Raw genomic sequence first — 25,768 nt, forward strand, 5'->3', positions numbered from 1 at the left:
CTTGGCAATACATTTCTGCATAATCCATCCACCTAGGGTATGGCCATTATAATTATAAAATACATCCATTATAATTATAATTATAATTTAAACTAGCCCAAAATACACATCAGCCACCCAGTGTTTTTAGTATGAAGTTATATATAATATATATGATTATTATATGGTATATATACATACATACATAATTCTTATTTCTTTCTCTTCATGTATATTAGGATCCGATCCATTTTCTTCCCCGAACATCCAATAAACTACATCATCTTCATTCAGTAAAGCAGAGCAGTTTAGCCTTACATCTTTTCCTGGTAAAAGTTGGCAACTAAAGTTCTGATTTTTGAAACTCAGTTTCTCAAAAGTTTCAAAACAATATAATGAACATATGTTAACCTAAAGCAAAACATGGTGCTCCATCCCAGAAACAGAATAAATATACCTTGTTTTAAATTAAAAAAATATAAAGCAGAAGAAACAGGTAGCAAGTACAAGTCATCACCAAAACATGATTTGGCTTCTTTTTAAACATTTGTTTTTTAATCAGCTATTAAAACTTAGGGTGATCAGTATACTTTCTTTTCAGTACACAATTTAGTAGGTAGCATCAGGACGATACTCTCACTGAGACTTCTAGATAAACCAAATGAATAAATCACAAAAAATTAAATTAAGCAAACATTAAATACATCAAAGTGCAGAGAAAATAAAGAGAGATTTTTGAACTAAAAGTGTACTTAGGAAGGATCCTTTCTAGGGTGAGCTGAGATAGGTAGCCATTTCATTCCATGGAGGAATTTGCTTTGGTTTGGAATAAACAGAAAGCATCTCATAGAGACAAGAAAATCCAGTGAAGCTCTCAGCAGCTGCACAGGCTTGCAGAATTACTGCTAAGTGCTCGGACAGCATAAGAGGATGTAAAGGCTGCATGATATCACTTGCGGTCTCATGGTAGTCAGGAGAGCAGGTCTCATTAGAGAAAAGGCCTGCAACAAACACATGACTGCAGCACCCCCTCCCTAACCAGCTATCAGAGATGAAGACAGATAGGATCTAACATACCTACATCTCAGTCACCCCAGCTCAATTCTGAGTCAACTGAGATACTCATCTCTCAGGCTACCTACTTGTAAGAAAAAAATCACACAAACTGTATTCACTTTAATTGTTTGATACACAAAGATCAACAACAATAAAAAGTTAAGAGACATACAAAGACACAGAAAATGTGCACGATAATCAATAGAAAAGACAGAGATAATAGAAGCAGACCTACAGATGCTGAATTTAGCAGATAAAAACTCTAAATAACTGTTTGAAAGAAAATAGAGGAAAAGATAAACAAGTGGATGGAAATATGGTCATTTTCAACAAAGTGTAATTTATTTTAAAAATAATAAATTGAGGCCGGGCGCGGTGGCTCAAGCCTGTAATCCCAGCACTTTGGGAGGCCGAGACGGGCAGATCACGAGGTCAGGAGATCGAGACCATGCTGGCTAACACGGTGAAACCCCGTCTCTACTAAAAAATACAAAAATCTAGCCGGGCGAGGTGGTGGGCGCCTGTAGTCCCAGCTACTCTGGAGGCTGAGGCAGGAGAATGGCATAAACCCGGGAGGCGGAGCTTGCAGTGAGCTGAGATCCGGCCACTGCACTCCAGCCCCGGCAACAGAGTGAGACTCCGTCTCAAAAAAAAAAAAAAAAAAAAAAGAATAAATTGAATATTTTTATATCATGCATATATGATATACCAACTGTAACAGTAATTTTAAATATACAAATGGACTAAACACCATATTGACCAGATTTCAAAAAAGATCCATATACATGCAGTTTATGAGAGACACTTATGTAAAGAACAAAAAAAATTGTTAGTAGTAAAGGGATGTAAAAAAAAGACAAATATGCCAATTTCAAGCAAAAGAAAACTTGTGTGACTATTTCATATGACAGAGCTACACATTGTGAGAGGAAGTGTTATGATAGATAAAGAGAGATATTTCATAATGGTAAATGTGTTAATTCAACAGGCATAAATCTGTGTATGCATAGAAGATAGCTCCAAACTATATAAAACAAAAATTGACAGAAATAAAGGAGATAGAGAAACATTAACCATAATAGTTGGAGATATTCACGTCTCTTGCAGCAACACATAGAACAAGCAGACAAAAGACTAGTAAGGATATAAGTTTTTTGAACAGCACCATTAACGAACTTAACCAAACTGACATTTAAAGAATAGTAAAACCAAAACCTATAGAATATACCTTTGTTTCAAATGCACTTGGAACATTTAGCAAGGTATACCATACTGTGGGCCTTAAGTAAGTCACTGCAAATTCCAAAAGGTTGAAATGACACTGTGTATAATCTTGGACTATAATGAATCTAAACAGGACATCAATAACAGACAATCACTAGAAAGTTCACCACATATTTGGAAATTAAGAAACACCATATTTTTTTGGTGGAAAAAGGAATCACAAGGGAAGTTTTAAGAAAGGTTTAAACTGAATAGAATGAAAATATGAGAAACAGTTAAGGTAGTGCTTACAGGGAAACTTGGAGTTTGAATGTATATACTACCAGAGGATAATTAAAATTAATTATCTAACTCTTCAGGTCAACAAACTAGGACAAAAGGTGCAAGCTAAGCCCCACTGAGTAGAAGAAAAAAATAATAAAGACAAAGACAGAAACAAATAAAAATATAAAGCAGGTAAACCTCATGTACAAATGGCATAGGACCCCAGCTGCACTGGGCACATGTGGTCATATAAACCACTGTGATTCCAGCTGTGGTTATAAGGTGTGGACTTTGGAGGCAATCGACAGAGACTTGCCACTTTTTAGTGATTTAACTTTAGACAAGTTACTAAGCCTTTCTGCACTTCAATTATTTAATTCATAAAATGAGAACACATGCTTCAGTGTCACTTGGAGGATTTAATTCAACAATATATTTCAATGACCTAGCACAATACCTGGCTTAGCATATTTAGCATATGTGAATTTCTTCTTTTCTTTCTTTCCTTTCTCTTTTGAAAGAAGTTGCTCAATTGGACATGTTGATTCATAAGACCTATCTAGACAAACCCTAAATACACAATCAATTCAGTCAATTGATTCAAAGTGAATCAATTAATCAAACATTAAGACCACAAAATTAGTTTGACTCATCTCTCCAGAGTGTTCTCACTGAATTTATTTATTTATTTATTATTATTATTATTATTGAGATAGAGTCTTGCTCTGTTGCCCAGGCGGGAGTGCAGTGGTGTGATTTCAGCTAATTACAACCTCGCCTCCTGGGTTCAAGAGATTCTCCTGCCTCAGTCTCCTAAGCAGCTGGGACTACAGGTGCACGCCACCATGCCTGGCTAATTTTCATATTTTTACCATGCTGGTCAGGTTGGTCTTAAACTACTGACCTCAAGTGATCCACCTGCCTCGGCCTCCCAAAGTGCTGGCATTACAGGCATGAACCACCGTGCCCAGCCTAAATTTTCATATTTAGAAATGACCACAGAGACAGTTAAAGACAAGTCACACACTCACACACAGCACAACAAAAACCTTAGTCTACAGACCACAGGCAGTTCCACTGTCTCTTGAACTTTAAAATGCTGCCACTTTTAAGTCAGGTTAAAAGTGGCAAGATTCAAAAAATGGCACCTTTTTTTAGTTTTGTAATATTTGTCAGCAAATATGAAATGTGTATCCAGTGTCATTCAATAATGAATTGTATTTACCCTTGGAAGACTCTATTATGTCCCCTACTTATAAATGCAGAATATATGTATATTGAAATATACCTAATTCCACTGCAACATGGTTAAGCTTTGGTCCAAGAAGAACCGGAACTATATTACTGCGATCTGGAAGTGACAAAAGAAAAGACAAACGTATTAGTGTTGCCTTGAGCTTCTCTAAGAGAAGCATCTATGATAATATGCTCATTTCATGTAACAAAGATTCCAATAGTTACTGGTTTACGTTCACTTGTGTCCTATTTGCATTAACTAAAGGTCACAGATCATATTGTTTATTGCTTCATTCTCCATCGACTCCATGCTGACGGAGATGTTGAAAGCACCTTGCATCTGGTTTTCTCTCACTCAAATCTGCAGCTTCTGCTCACTTTAACTAAAAGTCAGAGGAAGACGCCCATCCACTGCTGCGTGACTCCCAGACAATCAAACATGCAGGAGTTGGACCATGCAAAATCACTGGGAAGAGCCTTTCTGCCCTGTCTCGATTCCCTCCATCTGTCCTCCTCAGCTGGCCAGTGATGGATTTACAGGGTGCAGATACAAGACGGGTTGAGAAAAGCAAATTCCTCACTCTAGGTGCCCACCGTTTCCTGGCAAGATGCTAAGAGCAGTGTCCCTTCAATATTGTGCCTGGAAGCCGCACCTGGGCCCTGGCCCTGCTGGTAAGTTCACGCCTATAGGCCAAGGTCTACTTCTGCTCCTGAGTGGCTTCTGACCCTGACTGGAAGTACCACACATAAATTCTGCCCCCTCAGTCCCCATCTGGTGATGCTTGGGAAGTAAGTCATCACCCAGCAGGCTCTTGCCTAAAGCAGCTGGCAACTGCAAACCCTCAGAGCAGCTGTGGTCATAGATTTAAACTGATGCATAGTTAAGTTATTGTTAGCCCTGATATCCGCATTGGTAACCTTCCTCATGACCAGGACTGTTCCCTGCTAGTAGCCCCACTGCTTTGGGGGGTTCCCAAGCAAGGTCCAGAACATCCCTCTGGGACTTGCAGGCGCTCAGCAAGCAGAATGCCTGGTTGAGTGGAGTACAGTAAGACTCAGGAGCCCTCCTGCAGCTCCCACACCTCCCTGAGCCCTGTCAGAAAGTGCAGTGCCAGAGTGAGCAGTGGAGAATGCAGTGGGCAGATATGTGAGCAAGAACAGGAGAATGAAACCAGCACAGTGGACCCCGGGGTTGAGAGTGAGGACTGGGTTCTCCTGGGATTCGGAGTCTCTGGGCAAGCCTGGAATGCTGACAGACAAGCAGGAGGAGCTGAGACGTATCCAGGGAAAGAACCAACTCTCGGGTCTAACAATAAGAAGCAACATGGGCTTGAATTCAAAGACAAAGGGGCAGGAGGCAATGTGTGTGTGAGGCGGAAAACTGCTACTGACTACCTTTCTCTGGATCCATTTTTTCTCCCAGAAACTTACATGGGAGACTTGAGAAGGGGCAGCGTGAAGGACATCTTTAGCAAAGGATGCTGTCTACTAACACTCAGATTATATCATTGGAAACCTAGATCAGCCCTGAGTTTGCACAACGGGTGTAAAGTGAAGGGTGCAGTCCCATGTAGGTCACAGAAGGATGACAACATCGTAGTTCATGCCCTTGACGTGACCAGTCTCCCTAGGAGGCTATCAGAGTCAACACGGCATAGAGGTCATCAGCAGTAAGAGGAGACACCACCCGATCAGCCAGAGCATGAGACCAGGAAAGCGGCAGATGCCCGGTGGGAATTCAGGTGACTGTGATTCACGAGCATGAGCTGAAGGCAGTGGTACTCCTGGGCTTCAAAAACAGTGCCCAAAGTATGGCGTTTTGGCAGGCTAAGTACTTTAAACTAAAGCACATTTGAAGGCCTCAAAGCAGCCTCAAAACCAAGATCTCTCTGACCTTCTCCTGCTCTCCTGCTTCATATCCCCATTCTCCCCAAAGCAAGTCCTAGAAACCAGACTCCCTCTTCCCAAAGGCAGATCACAAAAACTAGAATTCTTTTTCCCAAAGTAAGCCATAGAACCTAGAAGCATGACTCTAACCTTCTCCTGCATTTCTGTCTAGGAGTTGGCTATAAGTTCTTTGGCCTTCTTTGGTCTGACAGTAAGTATTAAGACCTTCTGCCCTCTACCTGGGAAAAAGAAATAGAACAGAGAGGCCAAGAAGAATGTGGACAGGTCTTGCTGAGTTTCCCCACTCAGTCGATTAGCATTACGTCATACCCTCTTGTCCAATCACATTTCTACATGGCTGTCCATGTTTCTAGAACCTAAGCATTTAAAAAGAAAAAAATGGTTTTCCTGAGTCTTGGAGTATTCATTTCTTTCCTTTTGTTTTTTTCTTTTGCGACCGAGTCTCGCTCTGTCACCCAGGCTGGAGTGCATCTGGCACAATCTTGGCTCACTGCAACCTCCACCTCCTGGGTTCAAGCAATTCTCCCTGCCTCAGCCTCCCAAGTAGCTGGGATTACAGGTGCCCACCACCAAGCCCAGCTAATTTTTGTATTTTTAGTAGAGATGGGGTTTTGCCACGTTGGCCAGGCCTGTCTTGAACTCCCGGCCTCACGTGATCCGCCCGCCTCGGCCTCCAAAAGTGCTAGGATTACAGGCGTGAGCCACCGCACCCAGTGCTGGGGTCTTCCTTTCTGAAGACTCCCATGTCACGTAAAACTTTGATTAAATAAATCTGTTTTGCTTGCCCCTTGTTAATCTGTTTTTTGTTATGGGAGCATTGCCATGGCCCTTAGGATGGGGAGGAGAGGTATCACACCTTTCCACCACTACAGCAGTCACTACGTAGCAGCTGAGAGCTCTCCATCTGCGAAGGCAAGGTGACTGTAATAAAGACACAACCTGGAGAAGGTGGGAGCTCAGAACCCCCCCTGTCCTCAACACAGGTCAGAACACTTCCTGGCTGTCCTCTCCAACTCCAAGCTCTAATTTCTGTAGACTCGTGGCAAACTTAGCCAAATCCAAATAAAAATAGCCAGGATGGTGAAGTGTCTAGACTTCTTGTTGCATGTGGCATCAAAGGAGTTGTTGCCGTCTCAGTGATGCACACAACAGGCATGTAACGAGCACCTTTGTGTGCCAAGTGTCCATCGTAGGTATTCAAGACGCAAAGATGAGGAACAGAACTCAGTGCAAACCTTTCCAGACACTTTTCAAGTTATTGACAGAGATACACATGCAATGCAATTCTGACAGCAATCAGAAAAACAAACAAGAAACCATGAGGGCATGGAGGAGGAGGGACATTTGAGTGGAGTCCCGAGAGACTCAGTTGACATTCTCCAAGAAGACAAGGAAAATAACACGGACAATTATAGGAGAAGAATAGCTGGTGCTGCAGGTGAGGTTTGGGAACCCAGCAGTGGGAGACGGTCATTACAGCGGAACTCTTGCTGTCCCTGGAGCCATCCTAGAGCTGAACACACACTCACTCAGTCATCGTCAGCCAACTCTATGAGGGATGCACCATTACTGTCCCATTTCACAGTGAGGAATCTGAGGCAGAGAGGAACTAAGAAATGAACTCACCCAAGGCCACAGCCTCACAGAGCTGTTGTGAGGATTATATGACATGATTCAACTCCAGTACTTGGCACAATCCCTGGCCCATAGCAAGTACCCTTTTAATAATGGATATTCCTACAGCTTCATCAAAGAGGTAAGGAAAGAGCTGCTGATGGGCGGAAAGCAAAGATGGTGGGAGAGAGGGTGCAGGTTCTGAAAGTATCAAAGGAACAGAGATTTATACGATATTAAAAATACATACAGGAAAGAAAATTTGGAGAGTTTAGGGTAGATGATTATACATAGAATTTAAGTTTTTGAGTTTAAAAATTCAGTTATGGGTTTCCCCGGTTCTGGACTGTGGCAGGCAGAATAATAGACCCCGAAGTTTCCCACATCCTACTCCCGAGTTCCTGTGAATATGATATGTTACATGGCAAAAGGAAACTCTAGATGTGATTAAATTAAGGATCTTGAGATAGGAGGATCACCCTGGATTATCTAGGTGGGCACAATGTCATCTCAAGGTCCTCATCAGAGGGAGACAGAAAGGTCAGAGTCAAAAAGGAGATGGGGTGAGGGAAGCAAATGTGTTTGGCTCTGAAATGAAGTGGCACAAGCCAAGAAATGCAGGTGGCTTCTAGAAGTTGGAGAAAGCAAAGGCAAAGAAATGCATTTTCCAGCTGGGCGTGGTGGCTCATCCCTATAATCTCAGCACTTTGGGAGGCCGAGGCGGTCAGATCATGAGGTCAGAAGATTGAGACCATCCTGGCTAACACGGTGAAACCTTGCCTCTACTAAAAAAAAACACAAAAATTGGCTGGGCGTGGTGGCAGGTGCCTGTAGTCCCAGCTGCTCAGGAGGCTGAGGCAGGAGAATGGCGTGAACCCAGGAGGCGGAGCTTGCAGTGAGCAGAAATTGCACCACTGCACTCCAGCCTGGGCGACAGAGCTAGACTCCGTCTCAAAAAAAAAAAAAAAAAAGAAAAGAAACAAGTTTTCCCCTACAGCCTCTGGAAGTAAAGCAATTCATTCTGCCAAAACCTTGATTTTACCGAAGACCCTAAACTTGGGTAATTTGTTACTGTGGCAATACGTGGGTGTATACAGCATATGGTTGTAGTGAAGAGGAAAGACGTTGCTAAAGCAAAGGCTGTAGCAAATGTGAGCCCACAGATTTTCTTGAACAAGCCACCCACACAAGTGTTACAGTTTCCAGTTTCTCAGGATGATGGGGGAAAAAAGGTCTAGACTGGATAAGTCACCTGTCTTCAAATCAGGAAAGGAGCTGTCATTTTAAGAAGGCGCCAGATTTAATCTGTGAAATTCTTGAAAGCAAATCAAAATCAGTGGTTGGAAGCTATGAGAAGGGATATTTGGATTCAATGGAAAAAAAAGACTTCAACAATCAGATATTAAAATCTGGACTACACTGCTGTGTGATTTGGTCATTTCCTTGGTAGTTCCCAAGAAGGGACTGGATGATCAATTATCGGTTGTGCCTTATGACAAATATCTTCACTGGGTGAGGTTTAATTAAATACCTTTAATGTCCCAGGATACTGTTCTTCCATCACACACAGCCTGGGTCCAGCATCCCTCCCCTCCCACCAGCACATCAATGTTCTTTAACTTTCCCAGTTGAGACCCCTTTCCCCAGCAGGTCACTGCTTCATGAGGCTCCCCTTCCAAGACCCAGGTCAAAGGGAGCCTCCTGCATCTGTCCTTCCTCCAACTTCCCCCTGCACTCTTGCAGCCTCACAGATGATGCTGTTTCATACGGTGGCATTAGGTTATTACTTCTCCTGATTATAATCAAATCCTTTGAGAATAGCACAGTGCTCACTTCATCTCATATTTCCTTGCTTCCCTGCCTCCTTGTGCTAAGTATAGTTTATTGAGTATAGATATCGTCAATAAATACTTGTGGAGTGAAAATGTAAATTCAACAACAAAAGATTCCACAATTTACTCAAATTTCATATATAAGAGCTGACTCATGTGAGGTTTATTCATATAGATTTTCATTTCCTGCCAAAAAGAAAGGTTTATTTAGCCAAGTAGAGGAGCACCAAAATGAAGATTTTGACCCTTATATTTGAACTAGTGGTGTGGTCACAACCCCAACTAAGTGGACTCTCAATTCCTACACAGTTTTGAAGAATGGAAAAATTCCATTTTACTAAAATACATCTGTTTCTTCCCAATTCTAAGATTTCCCTTACCTTCCACGATGGTTATATTGAAGGTTTTGGTGATGTTAAATAGTTTTCCATTATGATGAAGGAAATGCACACAGGAGTAATACCCCTGATCTTCCAACTCGGCATTCTTCTTTATCATTGGGTTTTTATTGTTCTCCAGTAGCTTTTTACAGTTCTGTTTTTAAGAAAGCAAGTTAAAATACTTTAAGTAAAGGCCGAATTGATATTACAATGATCCAAATTTTTGAGTTAAAGAACTTTAGAGCAAAAGGAAAACAGAATGGAAAGCAGCAATTCCTGGATATATGTCCCAATGACTTGGTACTGCTTTTACTGAAACAATTAAATGCAGTCCCATTGCTGTTGGTACGATTATCATTATTAATACATGCTGGGAAGTAGCGCATGGGGCAGTATGAGCACTGTAGCTGCTTTCATCAATATTCTTTCATCTCTCTTTCATACACCTGCAGAGAGAGAGAAACAGGGAGAGAGAGACAGACAGAGAGAGAATACTACAACAAAAATCCTTGCTTGAGTCACAACTCTTTCATACATGTTCAGTCCAATTTTGTGTATTCTGGACTATGCATCCCAGGGATGGGTAGGGGGGTGGGTAGAGAATTACTCAGAGAACTGAGTAGCTAGCAGATCACCCACACCTTTGACACCCTCCACCAAAAGCCAGCGAGCTGATTAGAAATGCATCAACAATATTCAAATCCATAGGTACACTCAAACATCTCTCACACACACATTTCCATACATGTCACAGGAATTAATACTAACTGTAATAAAGCCACTTTCTTCAATCCAGCACATCTGACACCCAGAGGTAGGTCCCAGAGCCATGCAGGGACCACATGGGAAGGCTGGGGGCTGAATGGCCATCCTTGATGATTGGACACTGTTTCTGCAAACACCAAGCGAGAAGAACCTACTGCCCGCAGACTTCTCCCTCAGAGCTGGCGGCCACTGGGGTTAGACCCATTTTGCATAGAATGTGCCCCTGAAGCACCCACATGTGTACCTCACATCAGTAAATTATTTATGTATAAGTCAAAATTTTATAAAGCCAAACTAATTTTTTCAAGCTATAGAAAGATCAGACTCTTCATTTTTCCTTTCCAATCAATTATCTACTAAATTGTCTACTCAGTTGTCTATTGATTCAGACTCCTTGCTCTCGGGTGAAGTCATGATCAGTCAACAGGCTTAGAATACTTAGCCTTGCGGTCCATTGTTTAGCTAAACATCCTTGGTGCCTCAGTGCTCTTAATTTAAATATCTGCATTTTGGAATTTTTTTTTGAGACCGAGTCTCACTCTGTCCCCAAGGCTGGAGTGCAGTGGCTTGATCTTGGCTCACTGCAACCTCCGCCTCCTGGGTTAAAATGATTCTCCTTCCTCAGCCTCCTGAGTAGCTGGGACTACAGGCACCCACCATCACGCCCGGCTATTTTTTTCTATTTTTAGTAGAGACGGGGTTTCACCATATTAGCCAGGATGGTCTCGATCTCCTGACCTCGTGATCTGCCTGCCTCGGCCTCCCAAAGTGCTGGGATTACAGGGGTGAGCCACCGCGCCAAGTCAGAATATCTTAAAACTCAGCACACCATGCCTCATTAATTTACATGTACTGTAACGCATTTGTACACTGATGGGAAATAGAGTGAAGTCAACTCAGAACTGACTCAAATGTTTAGAAAACATTTCAGATAAGAGCTGTCTTTGGAAATCACAAGTAAACAGTGTTCAAACATAAGGCACAAACAAAAGTTTCAAGGATGTTATCATCACTCGCTTTAGCTTTCCCAAGTTCTGTTCAGACCACTCTCTCTTATAGGTATTTAAAGTTTCCATGACAGAGTCACATTATTCATATTTGTTATTCCATATAAACTATATCAGCTGTCCCCAACCGTTTTGACACAGAGACTGATTTCATGAATGACAATTTTTCCATGGACCACGGTGGGTAGGGGTTGAGTGGGGAATGGTTCGTTTGGGGATGACTCAAGTGCATTATATTTATTGTGCACTTTATTTCTATTATTATTACACTGTAATATATAATGAAATAATTATACAACTCACCATAATGTAGAATCAGTGGAGCCCTGAGCTTGTTTTCCTGCAACTAGGTGGTCCTATCTGGGGATGATGGGAGACAGTGACAGATCATCAAGCATTAGATTCTCATAAGGAGCACGCAACCTAGATTCCTCGCATGCACAGTTCACAATAGGGTTCTTGCTCCTGTGAGAGTCTAATGCCGCTGCTGATCTCACAGGAGGTGGTAATATGAATGAGGGGGAGTGGCCCAGGGATTGGGGACCCCTGAACTACACAATTTGTGTTGTGTGTGTGTGTGTGTGTGGATGGGAGTGTACGTTTTTTATGCATACACATACTCTATACTCACACACACTATGTAGGTGTATACATAATTCCTATAGCGTGGTCTAAAAGAGTTTTTTTTAAAAAATTATACTTTAAGTTCTGAGTTACATGTGCAGAATGTGCAGGTTTGTTACATAGGTATACATGTGCCATGGTGGTTTGCTGAACCCATCAATCTGTCATCTACCTTAGGTATTTCTCCTAATGCTATCCATCCCCTACCCGCCACCTACCAACAGGCCCTGGTGTGTGATGTTCCCCTCCCTGTGTCCATATGTTCTCATTGTTCACCTCCCACTTATGAGTGAGAATATGCAGTGTTTGGTTTTCTATTCCTGTGTTAGTTTTCTGAGAATGATGGTTTCCAGCTTCATCCATGCCCCCACAAAGGACATGAACTCATCCTTTTTTATGGCAGCATAGTATTCCATGGTGTATAAGAGCTTTTCAAATTCAACAAGTAAAAGGTATGCCAACTGAAGAAGACAGAGAAAATAAACAGGCAACCCACAAAATTGCCTGATTGCAGTAAGATGCAATAAATATATACAAAAGTTTAATTTATTACTAAGAAAAGTGAAAAAACCACTAGGAGTTTTAGAAATTTTTCACATCCAATTTGAAACATTCTAGGAGCATTATTTCCCAGTGTTGTGGAGGTGACAGAAAATTGGGATTCTTTTTTCAAGTGTGGGGTAAAATTGGCAGAGCTCCCTGGAGACGAGTTTGATACTGTGAAGAAAAAGACATAAACATGCCCACAGCCTTTGATTCGGTAATTCTACATTTAGGGATTTGGTTGAAGGACAAATTATACAAACACCCAAAGATCTGTGGAAGTGGTATTCATTTCAGCCTTTAAATAATAGTGAAAAATAGGCAATTCACAAATGTCCAATAACAGTGGGATTAGTTAGATAAAACCAGGCACGTAAAAACTGAAAGCCCATGTTTAGAAGATCATTTAAAGATGTGAAGGGATAGTCACAACATAATTCTTAGAGGAAAAAACACAATAAAATGAAATATACCACTTTTAAAAAGCAAATGCTTCACAGGAAAAAAAAAAAAAAAAGAAGCACAAAGTCTCTAACTGATGGATTTATGAGTGCTTTCTGCTTTCTTCATTTTTCAGTTTTAAAGTTAAAATATTATAAAAGCGTTACCATTTCCAATGTTATAAAATGAACTAATGTATTCAGAAAAACATATACAATTGAGTTTTACATGTTAAGTACATGTGACAGGAGAAAAGGGAAATCCTTGAACTAGCATTCCTAAAAATTAACTTATCGAAAGAGAAGGAAAATGAAGGAAGAGTGTGAGAGAGGAAGCCGTGATCATTTATTGAACACCAAATCCAGGGAAACTGCTGTGGAACATATTTTAATACTATGTATCAGCTGTTGACAACAAGCCAGTGAGGATACTTGGCTCAAACAGGGCAAGTGAGCCATGTGGGATCAGGCAGCTTAGTTGCTATGAGACCAAATGGTAGCCCTCAACCCCTCTTTTGGGAATTTTATCTTTTCCATTAAGTCTTAAAGTTAAAATAACATAAAAGCATTACCTTATACAATGATGTGCTGTTGACCAGTGTTTGATAGTAACTGTTTTCACAGGTTATCTGCAAAAATTTTTTAACTTCCACAGTTTTACTAGTTACTTGTCTTTCAGTGAAACAGCTGTGTTTATTTCTTCTGATGACATTTAATTTCCATTTCTGAGTATAATTTCTATGGAACAAAAGTGTAAAGGTATTTTATAATGCTACAGAAACTTTGCAAATATCGCCCATCTTCCCTTTAGTAACCAATGTTATAATATTTTTCCTTTCTTTTTATTAAAGAGATTGATTCATTGATGTGCAAACCCTGCTCTGCCTCCTCTTGATTCAGAGGAGCAAGAACTTTATCAACTGTCATGGGAGCGGGGGTAAAAAATGAAAACGTGAGCAGTCTACACACACATGCACACACACATGCACATATCCTACTGCAGACAATATATTATGGATGTCAGAAAAGCAAAACTTTACAATGTCAGTGATCTTCGCTGATGGATAAGTTCAGAGAGTCTTGGCCCAGGATAGGAGGGTGGCTTTGGTTTTAAAAGGTCTATAAACTCCTGATGCTGTTTTCTAAATATGTGTGTATATGCATTAGGTTTTATGTTTCTCAAGGCAATTTGTTCCCGTCCCATTCTCTTACTGTTGAATAAAGCAAAGTCTGGAGTTGTTGCCCTCAGTGTAATTGAATTAGTTCTTTAAATGCCTTACCAACCAAAGGTGAGTATGAATAGATTTTATAGTAGTTGTTACTCCTGATTAGAAATTAGTGATCAGGACTATCACTAGACCAGGTGCAGTGGCTCACACCTGTAATCCAAGCACTTTGGGAGGCCAAGGCAGGTGGATCACCTGAGTCAGGAGTTTGAAACCAGCCTGCCAACATGGTGCAACCCCGTCTCTACTAAAAATACAAAAATTAGCTAGGTGTGGTGGCGGATGCCTGTAGTCCCAGCTACTTGGGAGGCTGAAGCAGGAGGTGGAGGTTGCAGTGAGTGGAGATCACGCCATTGTACTCCAGCCTGAGTAACAAGAGCAAAATTCCATCTCAAAAAAAAAAATGGTGATCTAGAATTGGAAAAAAATACAGTATTTTTTAAATGAAGTTTTTAAAGAGAAAATGTTTCAAATTTGATGTTTCTTCCACTGCACCTGTGATATATTTATTATTACACTGTAATATATAATGAAATAATTATACAACTCACCATAATGTAGAATCAGTGGAGCCCTGAGCTTGTTTTCCTGCAACTAGGTGGTCCTATCTGGGGATGATGGGAGACAGTGACAGATCACTGCTGTATTTGCTAAATACAGCAGACACGTGTTGTTAAGATATCCTCTATGCCTGACACATTTGTGCCCACCTTAGGATCTTCCAGTTCCCCTTTAGGTCTACAATAGGAGAGAAGGAAGAAAAGACTAGCACTTACTGAGTTCCAGGTATCAGACTATGTATGTGCAAGGGAGATGACTGTTTTCCTTAGGCTCAGATGAGAATGCTAAATCTCAGACAGGTTAAACAATTCACCCAGGTCACACACTTGCTACAAGATGGGGCCAGGATGCAAATGCATATCTATTTGGCCCCAAAGGCCAGAAGTGCTTTGCAGAATTCTACGCTTTCACAACCCAATGAATCTGGCCCCTTCACTTTGGGCATGAATTTATAAAAGATTGGCCATGACGAGAGAATGTGGTAGGCTGTTGTCATGGTTACAGGCAGTGCGTCCGTGGCCATGGGACATGATAGAGCTACCTGGCCCTTGAAATGGATTCAGAATCCCATTGGCAGCACCTTTTCTCAAGTGTGTTTTTGTAAAGTCTCCCCAGCTTTGGCCTCAATGAACTGGAGAGATAGAGATTTCTAGATCTCTCTGACTTGTTGCTTAAAAGGAACATAAATAAAAGGAATATCCCCATTTTTTCAGAATGCATTGTTCTCTACCTCTGTAATCCTCAATTCCTAACATTCAACAAATGCTACAGGACTGATGACACTCCATGTGCAGGACACTGCGCTGCGAACACAGACAATCAACAACACACTGCACCTGCCATCCAGGAGCTCCAAGGCTGGTGTTAACACGGAGGCCAACTGACCCAAAGCTGTGACCACACTTTCCTGCTGCAGGCCCAGACCATCCTGGTTATGAAAACCACTCATTTCTGTCCACACACACCAGGGAATAAGCACCAGCCCCCACTTCTGAGGCTGCTCACCAAGCTGAACTCGCTGTCTGTCAGTCTAGGACTGGTTTATTAGATTTCCATGTGTACATTTCTCTCTACTTTCATTTCTTCATCTCTATCACTGAAAAATGCTCCCTTTTGTATCCCCTTCCTTCTTAGTTGATTTCTTTCTTAAAATTTGGTGGGATAAAGTGATTTTCACTGCAGGATTAAATTATCAGTCCTCAGTGGCATTTGATTATTAGCAATGGACTCCTAAAAATTAAAGAATTACTGTTCTGATGCGAAAATTTCAGGTGTAAAGTCTGTTCACTGATAGATCCCACATCAAACTACAAAGGTTTACACACCGAAGTTAGAACACATATGTGTGTGCGCACACACACAATCTGCAGTAAATACTGCTTACTAATTATGCTATATTTAAAGATGTCTGTATCTTTCATGCTCCTGGGTGTCTAAAACAACCTGCTTCCATGTAGAATCCCATTTATTTTCAAGGCCATTGTCAAAGCTGCTTCTCTCCTCAACACTTTACTCTCACAGTGATCAGTCTCCAATATCCACTCTGGGATACCCCTTCTTTCTTAGCATCTCCTGTCTGCTACCCTGTCTCTCCAAATGTCTCTGAAATCCTGCCTCAATCTTTTGCTTCCATTGTTGCTTCCTAAGCCAGGCTGTATTCTCTACTCCCCATATCAGAAAGATGGCCAATGCCATTTGCTTCTGTTATCTCCAACTGATGATCATAGATGCCTGCCTGTTCCTCTCAACATGCTCTCTCAGCCCTGTCCAGAATACTTTATTCCTTTAAATCGTGCCTTCATTCAATCAGGAGTCAGAAGTTTGTGGGGGGCAGTGTTTGTTGTTCTTTTTCCTTTACCCCATTTGTGAGTATTCATTCTTCCTTAGCTTGTTACGAAAAGTCCCAGTTGTGACCCATTTCTGTAATTATCACTCTTAAAAGATCACCTAAAGATGTATTGGTTTTTATCAAAAGAGTTACTTAATTTTTTTCTGATGCCTGGGAGTTCCTATGTATAAAAACAAACAAAAGTGACCTAATTTGGTGCAAAACCACAGGAGCGCTATCAGTTTCACAGTGATAGTTCACTCTGCTCTCAACGGTACGGTTGATAATGATCAGGACTCACTCTAGAAGTGCCTCCAAAAGACATCTGCTACATATGAAATCTACACACCATCACCGTCAGCTGGCCCTGAGCTATTTCCTACAGGCCAGTCTCAAGTCTCTATAAAAATACCTACACATGTAGGTAGGTAGGTAAGTACATCTAAAAAGAAACATGTTCAGTAAGTGTGGGTGATGCTTTCAGTTGGCTATGCTCATTTAATGGAAGTTATGCAACATAATTATGAGTATCCTGGCACAATCTAGGGCCACCGCATGAGTAAAATGCAAAGCCCTTCTCTGTTGCACTTTCTCACTGCCCCCAGCTGTGGGTTGCAATTGGCTGCCAGAAACACACATCCTCCACTAGCACTGCCACCTGGTTCCCAGTGAGCCCTTGCAGACTGGACTAGTGTGTGTCTGCATCAACCCCATCCCTGCTCCCCACCAAGGATGCCACCCAGGAAGCTGACACTGCCCCCTTCACAACACATTAATATTATCGTGAAGTCCGGGCTGCTGATTTCATTTGACTGGGGGCATGTAGACAACAGGAGTGGCTGAATTTTAAAACTGACTTTCATGCAATCATCACTTACCATTGGTAAGAATCCCCTAAAAGGAAATCCTACTAAGGTAATCTCCTTTCTTTAAGGTCACTAAGAAAATAAGAAAATAAGCAGAGAGAAATAAATGTATTTTGTTCTGTAATGAACAATATATTTCATGTTGTAGGAAGAGTAGAAAAGAAAAAGATGTGCTGATTATCTGACCTTTCAGATTACTGCATATTTGAGTTGATGAACAAAGGACAAGAGGGCTATGAAATACATTTTAAAAAGAAAGGGTTACTCACTCCATTTGGAAAGAGTAAGATCCCGTGTCATTCAACTCAACTGGCCAAAACTCCAAAGCACAACCATGCAAAGCAATTCTCGATGAACTCCTTGGATTCAGCTCCACACGTTCCTGTGATCCACTGCTTTTGTACCAGCATTTGGTGGTTGTTTCAATCTCATGTGCAGGTGAACACGAGCAATATTTCAGATAGAAAGGTTCCCCTTCAACCACAGTAATGTGGGGACGTGAAGTACAAGATTCTTCAAAAGATTAGTGAAGTAAAAGAAATAAAAACAAAAACCAAAATGACAAAGGTAACTTTTTTGTCTTCTCATGCATTAGGTGAAAAAGCAAGATTAGTAAAAAAGTCCTGAGAAATCTCAGTGTCACTTTCCTGTGGGTTCCTTTATTTTTGCATCAATCTTTTCAACACTAGAAAGGATGAGGCACTTTCAGAATATAGATGAAAACACAACTTCTGACAGTTTCTCCCCAACAGGAAGGTATCAGAACTTAGCCAACCGTAGCTAGAAGACTGATAATTGTGTCATCTCTTAGAAGAAAATATTACACATTACAACTTCTTCAAAGGAAAGCCACAGAAGTCACAGTGCTGCCATACCTACCCCAAAACATACCCAGCTGAGGAGTCTCAGTGGAAAAGAAACAGAAACTTAGCAACCTTGGCGTTCTTCCTCTGCACCATCAGAAATCTCGCTCACCATGCATTCACCCTGCCTATCTAACATTCCCTGGCAAGTGTGGAGATGGTTAAAGATGTGCCTATGTAACTTACAGTGTGTGTACATTTATTATTGCTGTAGGTCACCATGTGGATAATCAAGAATTCATTAATATAATATCAATCCAAATTTGCATATCTGTCACATTCCCTCCTTCTCAATTGACCCAGATTCTCTGGCTTTGGAAATATATCTGACCCTCATCTACACAGGATAGGTGCTCCTTTCCCTTTTTCTGCACTTCTCGTACTTCAAGGTCAGCATTAATGGGTCTTTCTCATAATCTATCCTCCAGTCACTCTTGGATGTGCTTTTACCACATTTTGAGGATGAGAATATTTAAATTGAATGAAACATTTCCCTTAGGACATGGACAGAATGCCCTCTCTATATGCCCTGACTATAGGGTTTGTTTCTCAAAGCAGCAGTCTGATTTTAACTCAAAATTGTTAACTACAACATAAAGAGGCAGTGATGTGATAGAAGTGTTCTGATATGGTTTGGCTGTGTCCCCACCCAAACCTCATCTTGAATTTAATCATGGGGACAGTCTCCTGCATGCTGTGCTCATGATAGTGAGGGAGTTCTCATGAGATCTGATGGCTTTACAAGGGGCTTTTCCCCCTTTTGTAAGTTTCCTGAGGCCTCCCCAGACCTGCAAAACTGAGTCCATTAAAGCTCTCTCCTTTATAAATCACCCAGTCTCACCTTTATTAGCAGTGTGAGAATGAACTCATACAGTAAATTGGTACCAGGAGCGGGGTGCTGCTGTAAAGATACCCAAAATGTGGAAGTGACTTTGGAACTGCATACAGACAGAAGTTGGAACAGTTTCGAGGGCTCAGAAGAAGATGAAACTATGGAAAAGTTTGGAACTTCCTAAGACTTGTTAAGTGGCTTTGACCAAAACATTGATAATGTTATGGACAATAAAATCCAGGCTGAGGTGGTCTCAGATGGAGATGAGGAACTTTTTGGGAGCTGGAGCAAAGGTGACTCTTGTTATGTTTTAGCAAAGAGATTAGTTGCATTTTGCCCTTGTCCTGGAGATATGTGGAACCTTGAACTTGAGAGATGATGATCTGGGAGAAGAAATTTCTAACGAGCAAAGCATTCAAGAGGTGACAGAGCATAAGAGTCTGGAAAATTTGCAGCCTGAGGATGTGGTAGGAGAGAAAAACCCATGTTCTGGGGAGTAATTGAAGCCGGTTGCAGAAATTTGCATAAGAAGTTAGGACCCAAATGTTAATTGCCAAGACAGTGGGGAAAATGCCTCTAGGGCATGTCAGAGATCTTCATGGCAGCCCCTCCCATCACAGGCCCAGAAGCCTAATAGGAAAAAATGGTTTCCTGGGATGGGCCCAGGGCCCTCTTCTGTGTGCAGACTACAGACTTGGTGCCCTGCATCCTAGCCTTCCAGCCATTGCTAAAATAGGCCAAGATACCAGATCAGGCTGTGGCTTCAGTGAGTGCAAACCCCAAACCTTGGCAGCTTCCACATGGTATTGAGCCTGCAGGTGCACAGATGTCAAGAATTGAGGTTTGAGAACCTACACCTAGATATCAGAGGACGTATGGAAACGCGGGATGTCCAGGCAAAAGTTTGCTGCAGGGGTGGAACCTTGATGGAGAACCTTTGCTATGGTAGTGTGGAAGGGAAATGTGGTGTTGGGGCTCCCATACAGAGTCCCCATTGGGGTACTCTACAGCTAGTAGAGTTAAGAGAAGAGGGCCACCATCCTCCAGGTCCCAGGATGATAGATTCACTGACGGCTTGCACCATGTACTTGAAAAAGTCCAGAAACTCAACACCAGCCCATGAAAGAAGCCAGGAGGGGAGATGTACCCTGCAAAGTCACAGGAGCAAAGCTGCCAAAAGCCATGGGATCCTACCTCTTGCAGCAGCATGACCTGGATGTGAGACATGGAGTTGAAGGAGATTATTTTGGAACTTTAAGGTTTAATGACTGCCCTATTAAATTTAGAACTTGCATGGGGCCAGTAGCCCCTTTGTTTTAGTCAATTTCTCCCACTTGGAAGGGGTGTATTTACTCAATGCCTATACTCCCATAGTATCTAGGAAGTAACTAAATTGCTTTTGATTTTACTGACTCATAGGAGGAAGGGACTTGCCTTGACTCAGATGAGACTTTGGACTTGGATTTTTGAGTTAATGCTGGAATGAGTGAAGACTTTGGGGGACTGTTAGAAGGACATGATTTTGTTTTGAAATGTGAGGACATAAGATTTGGGAGAGGCCAGGGGTAGAATGATGTGATTTGGCTGTATTCCCATCCAAATCATCTTGAGTTGTAGTTTCCATAAGCCCCATGTGTCATAGGAGGGACCTGGTGGAAGGTAATTTAATCATGGGGGTGATTACCCTCATGCTGTTCTCCTGAGAGTGAGTGAGTTCTCATAAGATCTGATCTTATTATAAGGAGCTTTTCCCCTTTTTGCTCAGCCTTCTCCTTGATGCCACTATGTGAAGAAGGACATGTTTTCTTTCCCTTCCACTATGATCGTAAGTTTCCTGAGGCCTCCCAAGCCATACAGAACTGTGAATCAATAAAACCTCTTTCCTTTATAAATTACCCAGTCTCAGGTATGCCTTTATCAGCAGCATGAGAATGGACTAATACACATTCTTTGAAAACATGGATGTAAAATCTACCTCAAAACACAAGAGTTAAGGAGCCCCAACTTCATGTTTTCCGGTTGTAATACAATCTCTATTTTATACTAATACTTCAACATAGAAGGTGTGATACATGTGTATACATGGGTGTCAGCTTCAATCTACATGCAAAACCCTGGTGAGTCATTAACAGTTCATTTATTTTCCTGTTTTAGAGTTAATATAATAAAGTGCATAGACCATACAATATGTGCTCCTTTATGCCTGGGTTATTTTGACATGATTATGTTACAAATACATTCATGCTGTAACAGTGATGTGTTCTTTTCTTATTGTAATGTAGTATCTAATTGTGTTATCATTTGGAAATTTATCCATTTTATAAAGGGATACGTGTTGGAGATTTGGTTTATTAAAAAAATGTCTACTGGATATTGGGTTATTTCCAGGTTTCCAGGTTTTCGCTTGTCTTAAAAAGCTTCAATAAACACATATGACTGTGTTTGGATGGGCATGTGCTCTCTGGAAGTATTATCATTTGAAGAAACTTAATGTGAATTACATACTCTCCAGAGGTGGGAAGTTGACAGTTGAAAGTCCACACCATCCCCCTCCTCAGGCAGCTAGAAGCTTTGGATATCTAATCATGGTTTACCATTAGAGGCTTTGTTGATTACCATAATACTTGTTGGAAATGGTCCTTGATGGGATAAATAAGTGGAGTTCAAGGTATGTAGAGTTCCAAGTGCCAAAATAGGCACTCCTATTGTTCCATAAACACAGTGTAAGAACCCAGCAGGGCCAACAACCAATGCCATTTAGAATAAAATCTGTGTTTGAAACTGTCTTGGTTTTGGACAATTGTAGGATTTTGTCACTTAAACTCAACTAGGTTCAGTGAATCCTCTATGTAGAACATTGTCATGTCTCCCTAGAGTGAAACATTCATGAGAAGTGCTCTCCAGGGCAGGCAGCTGGGAGCTTGGCAACTTTGCACAACTGGCTGCATGGCTGTTTCTGTGCCTGAAACATGCTCTCATTAGAATGAGGAGCAAGGCTATTAGTGTGTGTCCGCAGGACGTGGGACTCATGACACATTTTCCTGCACCTTGCTTTTCTGCTCACTTGTTTCTGACAGATCATTACATAAAAAAAAAACAAAAACAAAAACAAAGATCTACCTCATTCTTTTACCATCTGGGTAGGGTTGTATTGCAGGGATCTCAATAATAAATGGATCCACATAAGTAAATATACCCTGAGATTGGACCTGTGTTATTTGAAAGTACCAAAAGCTTAATTCTGCTATCTCTTCAGCAGTAATTATCAAAGCAGGGAATATGGGCCCATGTGTTTCCCTCTCCTAGGTAATAGATCAAGGCAAATTAATATTTGTGTTCCCACTTTCTTCCCCAAAGTCTAAGGAATGCCTTGCTAATCAATCATGGATTGAGTCTCAGAACCCTTCTCAATTAAAAAAAAAAAAAGCTCTAGGCAATCACTGCTAATAAATTAAAATTGGTATTTGACATCTACTATGAAGCCTACTTGAGCTCCCTGGTCTAGCCAGTCTCTTTTTGTATATTCCGTCTCACTCTAATTTTTTAAACCTGTCTAATATATTTGTCATTTACTTTTCTCATTATTACCTAAATAATGAGATGAATCTTTGCCTCCCTCTCAGAAAGGAGACAGTGTGTTTCAAACTTCCTAAAACCCAATAATAAAGATGGCTGCCACCTCCTCAGTTTCAAACAACATGAAATAAATTTCCACCTCAGAAAAATGTAATTTATTTCAAGATGCAGTTGCTCACTCTGCTCTCACCACATAAACTCAGACTGCAGAATATTTTCTTTTCTGAATAAATTCAACATCTTCAGTAGCCACCATATTAAAAAAAAACTTTGACATTCTTCCTCGATTACTAATGCAATATGTTTGTGAATATGTATAATCACTTACCCGCAGTGCTTACAAATATAAGCACCCAAAGAGTCAAGGGTAATTCTCTACAATTCATGGTTTGGATTCTGCTTCAAATGGCTTCTCTGGAAAACAGAACAAAACAGATTCAGTCAAAGCTTTCAAACAAAAGCATACCTATCTTATGAAGGTTTAAAAATCTTCTGGCACACAGATTTTTTAAAAACCAACCTAGAAGATTTTTATATTCCTTAATCTAGTAACCAATTCTCAGAACTTTCAGCCATATACAATTAATAAAATTAGGCCAGGCATGGGGGCCCACGCCTGTAATCCCAGCGCTTTGGGAGGCCGAGGCAGGCGGATCACGAGGTCAGGAGATCGAGATCATCCTGGCTAACACGGAGAAACCCTGTTTCTACTGAAAAATACAAAAAATTAGCCGGGCGTGGTGATGGGTGCCTGTAGTCTCAACTACTCAGGAGGCTGAGGCAGGAGAATGGCATGAACCTGGGAGGCGGAGCTTGTGGTGAGCCGAGATCGCACCACTGCACTCCAGCTTGAGAGACAGAGTGAGATTCCATCTTGAAAATAATAATAATAATAATAATAATAATGATAATAATAATAATAATAATAAAATTTCAAGGCAATGAAGTTTTGCTTCTGGAAGAAGGCCTGGTCTACTAAATCCTGCTTCCAAGGTCAAAGTTGAAAACAATAGTACTGCTACAAATATTACCATTCTGTGAATAAACAATCTGTGACATGCTGAGCTATGTATGACAGTTCTGCCCATGTAAGAGAGTGTGTATGTGTCAGGCCTCTGAGCCCAAGCCAAGCCATCGTATCCCCTGTGACTTGCATGTGTTCGCCCAGATGGCCTGAAGTAACTGAAGAATCACAATAGAAGTGAAAATGCCCTGCTCCGCCTTAACTGATGACATTCCACCACAAAAGAAGTGAAAATGGCCGGTCCTTGTCTTAAGTGATGACATTACCTTGTGAAAGTCCTTTTCCGGGCTCATCCTGGCTCAAAAAGCTCCCTCACTGAGCACCTCGTGAGCCCCACTCCTGCCCGCCAGAGAACAACCCCCTTTGACTGTAATTTTCCTTTACCTACCCAAATCCTATAAAACGGCCCCACCCTTATCTCCTTTTGCTGACTGTCTTTTCGGACTCAGCCCGCCTGCACCCAGGTGATTAAAAAGCTTTATTGCTCACACAAAGCCTGTTTGGTGGTCTCTTCACATGGACACACATGACAGTGTATGTTTTCACATCAGAATGCTCCTGAATTGTAATGAGATCTTCATTTGGGGTTGAACTTTTAAAAATCCATCTTCCTCCTTCAGAACGTAGGTTTCATAATTCTAGGCACTAAGTCTGTTTTGCTTTTTTGTTCTTCACTGTATCACTAAAACCCAGCACGAAGCCTAGCACATGGCCAGCACTCACTAACATGTGTCACTGAGGCATAGGTGTGTGTATGTGTTTGCGTGTGTCTGTGGCTGCCCATATGAGCTTACTTTAGGGAAATGGAGAGATGAAGTGACAGTCTCCTACACTCCAGACCCCTCCTTTACACTGACTGTGACCCAGTGGAACTAAGATCTGCATTGAACTTTGATCCTACTACAACCTAGCATTAGCACTTTTGATTACAACTTTAAGAGCCCAGTGGAGGAAGGATCCCCCCCACAGTGAGACCATTCAGAGTCTAAATACTGCATAAATAACACCATGTCCCTTGTTTACCATCCTGAGTGCAGGAAGGACAGGCTGATGGCAGAGTCTGGTTTCAGAAACACACAAACCTGGGTTGCCACTCCAGTTTGAATACTGACAAGCTGTGCAAAACTTGAGCAAGTCTTAGAGTCTGTTTGCTCATTACCAGATGGAAATGGTGAGAAGGCCTGCCTCTGGAATTATTGAGTGATTAAACCTTCTAAGGCTTAGTAGCAGCTTCTCAGCCCAGAATAATTCCCCTCTCACCAACAACTACTCATCCTCCATCCTAAAAATAGGGTTGTCAACGCCTGAATCCAGGATAAAGCTTAATGGCTAAGCTGCCAAACCATTCACATCCATCCTTATGGAAAAATCACCAAATATTTGGTGGAATTTCCAAGAGATAATAATCAATAACGTAAAGGCCAAAGAAACAAGTATGAATGGAAAGTACCAATTATGCATAATCAAATTAGACCAGTTCTATGGTTAGAAACCTCCCCCCATACCTCCACACACATTTTGTTATTAACTCTGCCTATTCTTTCATCTTAGATAGAATAAAAAATGGTATTTCCTTTATGTCACTACTCTGATTAAGGCTGACATAACCTTATAAAAAAGCATCACTTTTGTAAAAAATATTCAATATCTACCAAGAGACAAAGTTATTAGGGAGACGATTCAGCAAACTGACAAGTTACCTCTGAGTTTCAATATGAAACATATTAAGTTCTTAGTATACAAAAATTAGTTGGTATTTGCACAGCATTCTGCAAATCTGGATGTGTGTATGTAAAATTTTTAATGTACTTTAGTTTTATGTGTGAATTTAAGAGATTAAGGTTATATTAAATAATGAATTCATTTCCAGAAAAAGAGCTATTCTGATAAATGTAACAGATACTCTAGCAAGTGTTAATAAAATAGGTGTAGGAGAATATAAATATTAAGTCTTACATGTAAGAATTTTAAGAGTTTTTAATTGTTATGTTTAATACCAATATTTTTGCTTTTCCATCACTCAAGTTTCTTTCTTTTTAAAAAGTTGTTCTGATTTCTAAAGCAATTTACACTCAATGTAGGACATTTACAAAAGAAAGACTGAAAGAAGAAAATAATCT

General features: G+C 41.0%; 1 protein-coding gene across 5 annotated transcripts in view; it reads right to left on the minus strand.

Annotated features, from left to right (window-relative positions):
* The window catches only part of IL18R1 (interleukin 18 receptor 1), a 45,463-nt gene that overhangs the window by 13,974 nt on the left and 5,721 nt on the right, over positions 1 to 25,768 (minus strand). For 3 of the 5 annotated variants that reach the window (XM_023211330.3, XM_023211329.3, XM_023211328.3), the window contains exons 3-8: positions 22,953 to 23,038; positions 17,623 to 17,866; positions 13,445 to 13,610; positions 9,494 to 9,647; positions 3,812 to 3,874; positions 185 to 305 (exon numbers count right to left, since the gene is read on the minus strand). In XM_023211330.3, the coding sequence (XP_023067098.1) occupies positions 185 to 305; positions 3,812 to 3,874; positions 9,494 to 9,647; positions 13,445 to 13,610; positions 17,623 to 17,866; positions 22,953 to 23,010 (806 nt within the window). In that variant the 5' untranslated portion in view covers positions 23,011 to 23,038. Of the gene's footprint in view, positions 1 to 184; positions 306 to 3,811; positions 3,875 to 9,493; positions 9,648 to 11,568; positions 11,626 to 13,444; positions 13,611 to 17,622; positions 17,867 to 22,952; positions 23,039 to 25,768 lie in introns of all 5 variants that reach the window. The other 2 variants (XM_031934158.1, XM_023211331.3) reach the window with 1 other exon arrangement.

Source organism: Piliocolobus tephrosceles, chromosome 15 (assembly GCF_002776525.5).
Source record: "Piliocolobus tephrosceles isolate RC106 chromosome 15, ASM277652v3, whole genome shotgun sequence".
Taxonomy (NCBI): domain Eukaryota; kingdom Metazoa; phylum Chordata; class Mammalia; order Primates; family Cercopithecidae; genus Piliocolobus; species Piliocolobus tephrosceles.